The 13,586-nt window shown below is 42.1% G+C and overlaps 1 protein-coding gene across 1 annotated transcript in view; it reads right to left on the bottom strand.

Moving 5' to 3' along the window:
* The window catches only part of Plxna2 (plexin A2), a 195,467-nt gene that overhangs the window by 94,019 nt on the left and 87,862 nt on the right, over positions 1-13,586 (bottom strand). Inside the window, exon 4 of the mRNA XM_031339712.1 lies at positions 7,968-8,102. Within this exon, the coding sequence (XP_031195572.1) occupies positions 7,968-8,102 (135 nt within the window). The remainder of the gene's footprint in view (positions 1-7,967; positions 8,103-13,586) is intronic.

Raw genomic sequence — 13,586 nt, 5'->3', positions numbered from 1 at the left:
GAGAGAGAGAGAGAGAGAGAGAGACAGACAGAGACAGAGACAGAGACAGAGAGACAGAGAGACAGAGACAGAGACATACAGAGAGACAAGGACAAAGAGGCAGACAGAGACAGATAGAGAGATAGAGTCACAGAAAGGGGACTTAGTTCTGTGCCCATTGGGGACTGCTGGGAGGAGGGGGGCTTCATAATCTAAATGTCTGATAACTCCAGGCTGAAGTTCATATTGTTCTACCACTTGTAAACTTCTCAAGACAAAGTGGTGAATGTTTAAGCATCTTGCAACTATCCAGAGTGAGGAATATTTATCTCTCTGTGTCATTAGGGAGAGCTATGTCTGAGAGCTGGGACAATGTTCTCACAGGAAGGTCCATGCTTTGTCAGGGAATGTCCCTGCATTGTGACTTATGCTGACAGAGTCCATTTCCCTGTGTTTTTTTTTTTCAGGGCTAAGAACATTCATGTGGCCATTTTGGGGGGACTTAGACAACTTTAGCTAATAAGTAACCTGATGGAAAACCACTAGAGTGTCCTCAGGCACTTGTGTGACTCTGGATCTAAGTCCTCCATGCCTGCAATGCTAGAAGTGACCATTGAGTATTTTTCATCTGGGATTACAATGAACCATCTCTGAAGCTCTGGCCAGCTCTGGTGTTCTGTGGTCTATGGCCCTGGCAGACAGAGAACCATGTAGTTGATTGCTCCCTAAATCTGTTTTTTAAATTCTGTCTATGGATACACAGGTAAGTTCATAGGGGTGATGGTCACTAGGGTAATGAGGCAAGTAAAAGGAATGAGAATTCCAAAGATAATCTAATTTCTGTCTTATTTGTGAGGTGTTCTCATTCTCAGAGTCCGTAGTTAACATGTTTGACATGTTAGAGACTATGTCAGAGACTGTGCTGGGATTGCTAGGTTGTAAGGATGCCCAAAGCACATAGATTGATGCCAGTCTGGTCATAAGTCCAGACATTCTTAGCCCCTTGTTTATTTTCAAGTTTCATGTATGTGTGTGGTGGTGGTAGAGTTATGTGCATGTGAGTACAGTGCCCATGGAGGTTAGAGATAGTGTCAGATCCCCAGGAGCTGAAGTTATAAGTGGTTGTGAGCTTATTGGCAGGAGTGTTGGGAATGGAACTCAGATCCTCTGCAAAGCGCTACATGCTTTTTGCTGAGGAATCTCTCCATACCTCCCACCATCGTTCTAATAACCCTATCTGCTTATGTCATTTCCCTGAGGCTGTGAAAAAAAATAGCTGCATTATGCCCCCAAAGTTTGAGGCAGTTTGTATTATAGTGAGCAGAACAGTGTGCTAATAACCACTGGTATACACAATGGTATTTGGACTAGGTCTGAGTGTTCACAGGCACAGAGGTTTTTCTTGTGTTTGTTACTGAACTTGTGGTTTGGTTACTACCTGAAGAGGCCCCTGGAGGGTCCTTTCCAAACCAGATGCCCATACATGTGACCTAAGGCATGGGGTTTATGTCTGGGCTTCATCATCAATGGTTAGTAAAACTTACTGGTATATCAGAGAAGACCAGAAGTGTCTGTTACAACCTATGCCCAAGGAATTTCCTGCTCCCAAGAATTGCTTGCAACCTGTCCTTAATACTGCAATCTGCCACCCCCAAAGGACCAGTCAGAAGACTCTGGCCTAGCCAAACTGGACTATGTGCTCATAATATGGTATTCATTTGTTTATAAAACCAGCAATGTGCCCAGTAGACTAAATAGTCCCACTCTCTCAGAACAGAGAGGCAGTTCCTAGCCCTTATGTGAGGCCAATAGTCCAGAATACAGGCATCTGTGGAGAGGAAAGACTAACAGACTAGGAGGTGCCTAGAGGAAGTACCTAATAGGCTAGGCACTTTATATCTGTTCTCTTATCTTCAGAGCATACCTTTTTATGAGATCCATTATACAGGTGAATCGACTGAGGCTTAGAAGAAAATTACATAATTTTCTGGTTACATAATAAATGGCTATGCAATGGTGATATCCGTCATACATACCAGATCTTAAACTCCATGTGATTCATCCTCTCTAGACCTTTAAATGGAAAGTAGAATCCCCAGGCCCCCACCCTCTCCAGAAATGTCAGCCATCTCTAGTCCTCTGTTTTTCCCAAGGCTCTCTCCAGCCTGCATGGAGCCATTCTGCACAGTGACTCCCCTTTTCCATTTCACCCTTCGCTGGATCATTTTATGCCTCTATTCCCTCTGCTAATTCAATCTAATTAAAGTATAAAATAGAATAATTGCTTCCATTCCTACACTCTCTTCCCATCTACCCTGAGGACAGAGTGGTATTCCCTTTCTGGGAGTGGCCAGCCTGACAAGCTGGGCTGGAATCAAGGCTATGTCTCTTCTTTTCATCTTCTTACTTGCTGTTTTACTTGGCTCCAAGCCTAACTTTCCCAGCACTCATTGACTGACTTCCATTAGACACTGAAATCTGGGAGCAAGTTGTATTCATGTTCATGATATCTACTGACTTACTGCTGAAGTTGGAGTAGCTTTCTAGGGAAAAGCCAGCCTTCTCTTGATGGAGAACCTGAGCAATTAATAGCAGGCCTGGAATTCTCTTTCCAAGTTTTCTCTCCTGGGACTGGCCAAGCCACAGATCCATTAAGAGTACATTAACATTGACTTGTTAGGCGGTGGCACTAATGACCCAACACTTCTTACTAGTACTATTTCTTAATTACATTTAGTTAATTGTCTGTGTGTGTGTGTGTGTGTGTGTGTGTGTGAGAGAGAGAGAGAGAGAGAGAGAGAGAGAGAGAGAGAGAGAGAGAGAGAGAGAGAGAGAGAGAGAGAGAGAGAGAGAGAGAGAGAGAGAGAGAGAGAGAGAGAGAGAGAAAGAAAGAAAGAGAGAGAGAGAAGATCTCAGTGCTAGATTGGATGGTTCTAGCTTTGTACAGAGATGGAAACCTGCCTAGGCAGAATTGGAAACCTCATTCTATTCTCATATGGTCCTAAAGATACAAGAGTTGCCATATCTTTGGGAAAGGGTAGGAGAATAAAAACATAGAGGGAAGACATAAAATAACACTGTCCATAGTGTGTTATAAAGTGAAATTACAGAAAGGATCCTTAATGTCATATTATATGAAGTTTGGACGTAGCTTGAGTGTGCCTCATAAACCTCACAAGCTAGAAAGTACTGCAGAGCCTTTGGGCGTGGGAGTGGACACTGGTATGTGTAAGATTACTGAAGGTGTTGTCCTTGGAAGGATACTGGTTAGTTCTTACAAAAGGGTTGTTAAGAAAGAGCAAGACTAGCTCCTCCCCACACCTCTGTGGCTTCTGATCTTATCATGTGATCTCCCCTTCTGACACATGTTCATGTCATTGATGATACCTATGATGTTGTGAAACAGGTAAGCCCGACTAGGGAGTGGACCATACTGTTTTGACATTGGCCCACAAACCTCTTAGAGTTAAAAGTTATCTAGTCTCAGATAGTTGTTACAGTAAAAGAAAACAGATATACTGCCTTGACTTATGAACATACTTAATGATTGATAAATTCCTTTTCTCTGAATAATCATCATGGTTCAGGGAAGATAATTATAGGAGCACTTGGCTGCATCTATCTTTCTTTTAGAAAGATCTTCTGGTCTAATGTCAAGCCTACCTATGCTGCTATTGAGTACAGGAAAACATGAAAACTGATTTATGTGTCAAATGTTTTCCAAAAACTGAGAAAGTAAAGTTCAAATTATAATGAAGTTATGCAGAAAAATAATTTAGAAAATTATTAATATATGTTTCAATAAATACCTTCAGTAGCAAAAGAAACACTCTATGACAAATAATCTAGTTATGATCATTACATCTATTAGAGCACTGGTTCTCAATTTTTCTAACACTGCCACCCTTTTCTACAGTTCTTCATGTTGTGGTGACCCACAACCATAAAATTTTTCTTTCTACATTATAACTATAATTTTACTACTTTTAGAATCATAATGTAAATATCTGTATTTTTGATGGTCTTAGGTGATCTCCATGAAAGGGTTGTTTGACCCCCAAAAGGACCACAACCCATAAATTGAAAATCATTGTATTAGAATAAATGACCATAGAAATCATATAGAGTTAAATGAAAAGAGAAACAACCAACCAAAATCAATCAAATAATTGACAAAAAGATATAATTTTCATTCATGATGTAGACACTTTAAAAACCGAATAGAAAACAACAAAGAAAAATTACCAGAACTCCAGGATTATTCTTAGGGACTTGACAATACAAGAATGTCAAGATGTATAGGCAAAGAATAATACTGAAAAATAAAGGAAAAGACAATTTTATACTATTGGTGTTGCAATACTAAAAATAAATATATTGTCAATGTTTTTTTAAAAGTCCCAGCCCAGGACTTTTCTAACTCTTTCTAAGATCTGGGAGATGTTGGAATTAGACTACCATCTCTGTCTTGGAAGCTTGCCTTTCCAAGTCCCTGAGGAGTTAAAAAACCAGGCTTCTAGAAAGCTATTGCTACAGTTAGGACTAGAGGCTCTAGAACCTGGGCCTCCTGGCTCAGGGCAGGCCAGCTATCTGGGACACGCATCACTATCTTTATCATAATAATCATACACCTCTACATATCCAGTAATGGGAATATAGTGAGTGGGGGCTGGAAGAGGCCGTATAAAGTCTTCATGGTAAGTATGTGGCTGTTGATGCTGAATAAGAAGAAATTCTTCATTTGTTATCTCAACTGATCTCACACTCTCCTTCAGTGAGATACACTGAGATTAAATGGCTTGTCCAAGCCAACTCAGCTATAAAATTGTGAGATGGGACTCAGGACATGGAGTATTAGAAATATCTCGTTATCTGATTCATATCCTTTAATTAATAAAGGAGTAAGCTAAGGTTGTTGGATCATGGGAACAATAATGGCAAACATTGGAAGAGAAAACAGGCTGCCTGATTTTGTTCTTATTGACTGTACTCCTGGCACACAGTAAAATGTGTCCTTTATGAGACCAAGCTAAGTGTCAATACTCTTGCTCCATGGCTCCAGACAGATGGGCCTCATGAGCTGCTCTTGGCCCTCAGCCCTGGATTACCCCAGCTGAAGTCACCTGGCTACCTCTTCTACATGATTTACAGCTTCTCAGGTGACAGGTTTCAGAGCTCTACCACAAATCTCCCTTAGACTCAAGCTCCTGATTGCCTCGCTCCATTTGGTATGGGGAACTCCTACTAATATCTCACGTGACCAGAGACAGCCCCATGACATTAAACCCAAAGGATTCCAATTTCAGCTCCCCATGGTTGGCTGCTGCTCAATATGTCTCGTTCTGACTACAACAAGAACAGGGCAACTGATGCAAAAGACAGGAGGAAGGAAGGGATATTTATAAACAAGATACTTGGGCACTTTCTGTGGCTAGGGCTGATGCTTTCAGATATGGACCAGGAGCTCCTTATATACCCTGAAACCTACTCAACAGCCTCATTTATGACCTAGCCTCTCTTCTCAGCTACCCATGAAGTGCTAGAAATGGGACCTAGGGCTTTAGCATTGGCAGGCAAGCTCTCTGCCACTGATCTACAGCCTCTTCTGCCCACATTTTGAATGCATTTTCCAAAGGAATCTTGTCTAAGAAAAGGATGTGTTACTTTTTTTTTCCCTGCCACCTCTCCGGTCACCTTTGACTCTCATTGGACACTGCTAGGTATACCTTGGTTTTTATACTTTAATAGGCTCAGGGAACCCAAGAGAAAGTTCCTTCCCGGAGTGATCTGATTGGCAAACAGAATATCTGAAAATACAACCAAAGTATAGACTGTTCATCCTGTGGCTGCCTTTTCACCTGGCTCCATGGTTGCCACTTCTCTGTCACTCCCATCCTCCTGTCTGTAGGTGGTTATCTAGAAGCATCTGAGTATTAGCCAATGTCGTCAGGGTGTTACATTTTGTGCAGGAGAATTTGGTGACTTCTAACTTTTCTTAAAATCCAGTGACTGGAGTTGTGGGGTAAGCATCTACCTTCTTTATTTAAAAATAACTCTTTTGGGCTTGGGGGAATGGCTCACTCAGTAAATGCTTGCCATGTAAACACGAGTCTGAGCCCCACAGTATGGTGTGATTAGGAGGTAGATTTATTGCTCCTGGACCCACAGAGTTGGCTGTTTATGGGAGCCAAAGAGGTGTAAATATGAGGACCTGAGCTGGATTTCCAGAACCCAAATGAACAAAAGACAAACACACATATATAATCCTAGTAGTAGGGATCAGGGAAGCTAAACCCTAGGGCTTACTTTCCAGCCAGCCTAGTGTATTTAAGTTCTAGGCTAGTGAGAGACAGAAACAAAGTGGATGGCTCCTTAGGATTGACACCTGAGGTTGGTCTCTTGCCTCCACACACTTAACACACTCGTATACAAATGTATCCCCCATAAATATAAGTAAGTTTCTGCCTTGAAAACAAAAAAGAATAGGAGGAAAATGCAGAGCACCTATAGAATCTATCCAACGGCACAGATTTCTGGGGGCATTTCCCTCATTAGACTGTAATCAATTTAAGGGTAGGTTGCCTCCTTTGTTCTGATATTTTCCCTGTACTTTGTTCCCAATAATTATGTGTTTAGTAATACTTTTCCAATATCCACTGGCTATCTTATTGGGCTAGTAGGCCAATGCTTATTTCTAGGAATGCCTTACCCACTCTGGGTTGGCAAAGCTTCCCTTAGTTCCACTAAGTTCTCCACTGAATCTGTTTATGCCTCAACTGCAGGGGCCACATGAATAAAGACAGAAAAGACAGGTGGGCTCAAGAGGATCTCGATGTAATTTGCATGCAATTAGCATATGATTTGTGTCATCTATTCTCAAGAAGTAATTTTCAAGTTAGAGCTGCATCACTGCTTTCTTTAATGCCACCATGCACCCATCCCCCTGTCCTCATTCCTGCTCATCTGTTATCTGTCATCTATTGATTCAGATTCTTTATCTTTGAAAAGAGAACACACAGAACTCTGGGAAGGGTGAAATTTACCAAGGACACAGAGTCTTTGAGGAACATTCATGGAAAGAGGAAAGACACAGGTCCTGGGAGATACCTAATGAAGGGGTAGGTCCTCCAGCTCAGCTGTCTTCCTAGTCTCAGTCAGCATCATCAACTCTGAGACAACCTCAGAATCTTTGTCTTTCTTTTTTGTCCTCCTCAGTAAAAGGATAATACCATGGCTGCTATAGATCCATGGTTACCTCCTGATCAAGAGGATAAAATGGCTAGCCATGGCTAAGAACTTTGCTTGGTTTCCTTCCTCTCAGGGTTTGGTAAACTCCATCATCCCTGTTTACTTCTCTCCCCATCGTTTCCTACGGGGAAATACTATATGTTCACACACATGTAGATAAAATGTGAACTGAAGAATAACTCTTCCCTAAGTCTAGGAAGATAGGGCTTGCTCAATTGCTGCTTAAGAAGAAGACAGGCTTCTCCTGTGGGATTTCCAACTTTTGGAAGTAAGTTCAGCTTTCCAGAACTGCCCAGTACCATCCTGCATCCAATCTCAGACTCAGGACAAGATCTGATCTCCTTCCAGGGCCCCATCTCAGTCCTGTCTCCCAGGAGCCAGCCCAGCCTGGAAGCCTAGATTATTTACACCTCTTTGGCTCTCATGAACAGCCAACTCTGTGGGTCCAGGAGCAGTAAATCTACCTCCTAATCACACCATACTGCGGGGCTCAGTCTAGCTCTTTCTTGCAGGGCTTTTCATCATTCACCAAGACAGGGGCTGTGGCCTAGAGAGAAGTCTTTGGGAAGAGGCTGGCCCTGCAGCTTTCCTCTGCAAATGCCACAGGGCTCTGCTTTCCTCAGAACTCCAGCACAGAAAACGTACTCTCTCTTTTAGGGTAGGTCAACTTCTAACCAAAGGTGACAGGTTATCAGAGGTTTCCGAGAGTTTAGAAAGGAGAGATGTGTGCCAGCACTTACCTGTCTCTCAGACATGACATATAGGTATAGCTGATTGATGGAGAAGGCCATGTCCCGGAGGATTGGGCTCCCATCTTTGAACACAGAGACCATCTCATACTGGACTCCACCATGGGGGGGACCATCAGCTCGAATCTGCAAAGAAACCAAATTGCCCTTAGTACTGACACCCAGCCTTCCCATGGACTACCTGCTTCTATTTAAAGGGGGGGCTTAGAAAAGACAGTCACTACTCCTTTAGGTCATTGCTCTGGAAAGAAGTGCTACATATATTAAGCTCTCCAATCCATCCACATCCACTCTCAGTATGCAGGGTCTGATATCTGATCTCTCTCTCTCTCTCTCTCTCTCTCTCTCTCTCTCTCTCTCTTTCTCCTTCTACCCTGTTTCTCTCTCTTCTTCTCTCTCACCCTCTTCCCCATCTCCCTTTTCTTCTTTGTTTCTCACTTATTTGGAACCAGGGTTTCACCATGTAAGCAAGTCAGTCCTCTAATCTATGATCCTCCACCTTCAACTTTTCAATTTTGGGATTACAGGCGTGTATCATGCATCATGATGCCCAGCTTTGGTCTGGGATTCCTAATAGTGTTTTATTTATGGTTGAATGCACATGAACGATTCTGACTGTCCCTATGCAATTGTTTTGTGTCCATTTACATACATTTATAGAATTGTGATGTATCTATGCAATGAGTGTATATATGCATACTTACTCTAGATTGGAGAGTCAATTTTCTATATACAGTATCCTGTGTTAGGCTGAAATGAGTGAACAATTATGCAGATCATCAAAAGTCTTGTCATAATTGGAAGACTGAAGATTTCAGGTCTCAGAAATCTTTCTGCCTCTAGATGCCAGCTGGCTCTAGTTTCAAGTTACCTAGGGAGACTAAGTATGCTCCTCTTTCTTTTGTCCCATTCCTGGTCAGCAAACAAAAAGGACCTGAATATCATTTTCCTAAGGTTCCTCTGCCCAAGGTACATATTTATGCTTATCTTGAATGTTTAAAAAAGGAATGTGAAAGTCAGAGCTGGACCCATGAATCAAAATCTTTAAGGGTGTGGCCTAGGCATTGTTACCTGGTTTAAAAGCTCCCTGACCAAAGGCACAGCAAAATTTGAGAAGCAGCAAGATAACATAAAGCTCTTAATCCTGCCACCCTCAGAACTGTTTGGAGGAAATGGGAAGTTTGTGGCTGAGCCAGACCATAGCCTCTGTTTTGGTAGGAGATTCCCATGTCTAAAATTCCCAGTGATGCTGAGGCTGTTGACACAGGGGGCAGAGAAGGATTAATATAGTTGAGTCCTACCCTTAAGGAAAGAATTTCCTGCAATGAGCTGTTGGCAAGGAGTCCTTGGTATGAATATGCTCCATGCACAGTTCCATCCCAGATCAACACTCACCCTTTACTCCATCTCCTACTCCAGCTTTTTTTTTTTTTATCACATCCTACCTATATACCTTGTGACTCAAGTCTTGCCTGCTCTATGAAGCCCCTGAGCCATCATAATTAATTAATACACTGGTGCCTTTTTCTCTATTGGACATGTATCCTAGGATTATAATCAATTGATTTGCTCATTGTATATGTATTAGCTAACATGTATTGATTTACTATGTGACTTGTTCTCTAATTGCTTCCAATATGTGTAGAGTCATTAACACCATGAAGATGAATATGTGTTTTCTATTTTCCATGTAACTCTCTGAGGACCTGCCTGGGGCTGGGACATAGACTGTGATAGACACAGGGGAATGTTTGAGGAACACCCTTTGAAAGGATAAGAACTGTGAACCAGCTGACAGAGAACTCTGGGTTCTGTAGTAATATCAAAAGATCTTTTCTCCATAGCATAAGTAGAATAGCCTTGTCCTCTACATCTTCCCAGTCTCTCTTATTTCACTTTCTCTTCCCTCTGCTCCTCTACTTTTGATATTCTGAGAGCTTCTAAGGGTGGGAGACCATGTTGTAGTTATCTCAAAGGCTCACCTTGGGCCTGATACTGCAGTAACATGGGAAGATAGTGAGCAGAGAGAGTGAGAGAGAATTCAGTTTTGCCTGGCTTGGTGTGGAGGGTCATTTATACATTTGTAATTCCTAAGAGTGGCAGAGTCAAGGGGCCTAAGATTGATTATGGTAAGCTGATGAGATGGGCTAGAGGTAAGGGGGAACAGGCCATCAGCCTATTGAGGCGAATTGCCCAATGGCTGAGGCTCTGTACCTGGATCTCAAGTACAAGAACTAGATTAGGGTCTACCCTGGGAGACCATGCACCCCCTGCTTTGGCAAGTGACCTGGGGTTCTAACTTGAAATTGGGACGGTTAGCTCAGTGGAACTGAAAGTACCCTTTTAGCCATTGTTATCCATGGTCCTTCCTCTGTGGGTTTAATCTTTCTCCTAAGCTCTACCTTTACCCTTTCTCTATCACCTTAGTTGTCTCTCTGCATTAAAGACAGTTGCTTTGATGACTGTTAGCAAAGCTCTTCCTTCTCAGAGGTGGGACGAGCATTTGTTTTTATAGGATTGAGGAAAGCACTGAATCAATCATAATGTTACATGGCTGAAACATCCACTTTCTATCCCAGAGATTTAAGTAGAAGACAAAGTAATCACTAGTGTACACCTGGAGAACTCTCAGCAATTTAAAGGAACCCCTATGTCATTCAAATCAGCTTTCTCCTTTGCATCAACAGGCTTATATTTCCAAAAGCCTTCACAAGTCACAGAAGTTGTTGGGCCAGGGGAAAAACATGATGACTTCCTGTTGACTTGGCTCAATTTTGTCTCCATGACATAGAGTACTCTGACTTTAGCTTTTGTCTGAGTTAGCGCAGTGCCATATCCAATGAGAATTTTTCCTACAGTCATATCAATTCTTCTATCAAAGAGAGCTGTCTCCTCAAGGCTCTAGTTCCACTCAGGAGCTGTAGAAACAGTCCCTTCCCCCAAGCCAGACCTGGGATATCCTGACTCAGGAAGCTGATTTGCCCTTTCTCAGCTGAAACAGCCACCTTGCCCACTTACCTGAGATTGCTAGGGGTCTCAGGGCAATGTCTGAACACAAAGTTAGAAGGAAGAACAAGTCAGACCTTTTCTCTGTGGTCCCAGAGACCATGTAGTACTATGCAAAGCTGGAGTTGTCAAAGAACAAGGTGTATCAGACACGATGCTATGCTCCATGATGACTAGTTCCTTACTTTTCCACTGTATCAGAGACCTAGTGATTAGTTAATTCCCAATCTTCCACCAGAACCATTTAATGAACCAGAAATAACAAAATCAAGTCTGTGTAACTCTTAAACATTAAAGTGAAAACCAAATTAGAACAGAAGATTCTGTGCAATCACCTGAACTAAGCTATATTTCATTCTGCCCAAATCCTAGAAAGGAAAGCATTGGTCAAGAAGCCAGAATGTCCTTAAATACCCCTCTACTCTTTGTTATCTGCCACAAGCTTCACAAACTTTAAGATACTCAAAGAAGGTCAGAGAAATTGGAGATGAACCAGGGGGTCAAAGATCAGAAGGGGTAGGGTTGTTGGAAATAGATTAGTCAGCAGCAGAGGCCTTTCCCCTGGAGGTGGCACACTAAGTGGGCAGAGCATGGGTCTGGGTCATGGGTAATTCTCTTATGACTTTTGCTAAGGTGTGGTATACTTTTAGGGGAGTTACCTCTCTGAGACCTAGTGAAAGTGTTCTATTAGCAATGAGAAGAAAAAATCTGCTCAGTTAGTATCTGGCCCAGAGAATCATATTCTTAACTCTCTCTAGTTGGTTTAAGGCTCTGAGCCCAGCCTGTCAGCTGAGGGATGCATACATTTAACACAGGGACTGCTTAGCAGCAGGCAGGGAAGTTTTGACCTATAGAGTTGTCCTCCATCACTACCAGTAACAAGATGGGTAGAGAAAGGAAACTTCTGGGGTATATACCAGGACAAAAGTAGGATTTAATATTTATTTATTTATATTTTATGTGAATGTATTTTTTCTCCATATGTCTATGCATCCCATTCTTTGAGTACCCAAAGAGGCTAGAAGGAGTGTCAGATCCTGATGAACGGGAGTAAGAGGTGGTTATAACCTGCCAGGTGAGTTCTGGGAAATGACTCTCCATCTTCTACAAGAGCAGTCAGTGCTCTTAACTGCTGAGCCATCTCTCTAGTTCCAAAAGTGGGATTTTAAAGCAAGAAATTTGTCTTATTCTGTGGTGTACCATAAAGTGGCTTTCTTTCGTATTGTATTCCCTGGGCCAGGTTTGAATGACCAGAAAGATACTAATAAGTTGGAATAGATCACTTATAGAATCCAATCAGGATAGATGACATAAGTTCTTGGTATCTCACCAGTGAAGAGGCTGAGATGAGGCAGAGGAGGGAGGTAACATGGAAAGGCACACTGAGCCTCCCAAGCAGGCTTTCTGGGAGAGGTTGACCTCAATGGCCATGGGGACATTACCAGGCTGTGTTGGTTGCTCAAGGTCAGAAAGCATATAACTTGAGACTCAGTTTACTACAGTAAGAGACAAAATATGCCTAAATTCATGCAAGGACACTGAGGGTAGCTTCAGTAAGAGACTCTTGCTGTAGTGACACCTAACTTTAGAAACCTAATAGCTTCAAGACACAGGTTTCCTTTCCAGTTTCTCAATGCAGGATACCCAGTTTGCTTTACATTTAGATGTAATCCTACCTTAAAGGACAAGATGGTTGGTGTATTTCAGATTGGTGTTGTTGATCTGATAAGTTTATTAATAGCTACTATATGTGTAGTTCTCAAAATGTGCTGGTTACTGCTCCAAACATAACAAAGACATAACAAAAATGTATCCTTTCAGGCTCCTCAGTTGCTAATCCTAGTATAATTCCCATTTTATAGATGATAAATCTGAGGCTAGGAGAGTTGTGTGACCACATGATCACATAGGTAATTGGATTCATAGAGCTGGAGTCCAATCATAGGCCAGGGGGTGTTTTTCACATGAGAAGGTCAAAAAGACAAGTGTAGCTGAGCAGAGAAGATAGAAGGCCTAGAGTACCAGTGTCCCCTGCCTTCTCACCTTTCAGACCTCTCCCACTCACAGCAAGACTGTTATCTATTTTCTAAGGGGCAAAATAACCCAAAACATAATTGGAAGAATTTACTTGGGGACTAAAATTTAGTTTAACAGAGCTGGCTCTGGCGCAGGAGTAAGATATGGCCCATAGGAGATTCAGTTCTTGGAAGGCAAGAAGCAGGGGATATTAACATTATTGTTTCTTTTCTCTAAATCACAACTGTGTCCGACAACTCCTTTCTCTGAATGTCCCAATCAGCTCAGTACACTCAGCTGACTGGCTTACCTGTAAATGCCTATGTATCAGTTTCTTTTCTAGTTAACTCTATTATAAAGTCTGTCTGTGGGCTTGGCAGTCTGTTAGGAACAGAGCAATGGTCATGATGGCATTCAAAAACTATTAGTCAGAAGGAGGGTTAGGGATCTTGTAGGCATCTATGGAGAAATTTGGGTTTTACAGGCATTGCTGGGGTCTGAGATTCTGGTGATGACAGAGTCTAATCCCAACTTTCACATCAACTGGAGTGTGGCTTCCAACAAGTCATTTTATTTGTGCATGTAATA

Source organism: Mastomys coucha, unplaced genomic scaffold (genome assembly GCF_008632895.1).
Source record: "Mastomys coucha isolate ucsf_1 unplaced genomic scaffold, UCSF_Mcou_1 pScaffold1, whole genome shotgun sequence".
Classification (NCBI taxonomy): Eukaryota; Metazoa; Chordata; class Mammalia; order Rodentia; family Muridae; genus Mastomys; species Mastomys coucha.
Note: the sequence above shows the minus strand (reverse complement) of the source record. Positions and strands in the feature narration are given on the sequence as shown.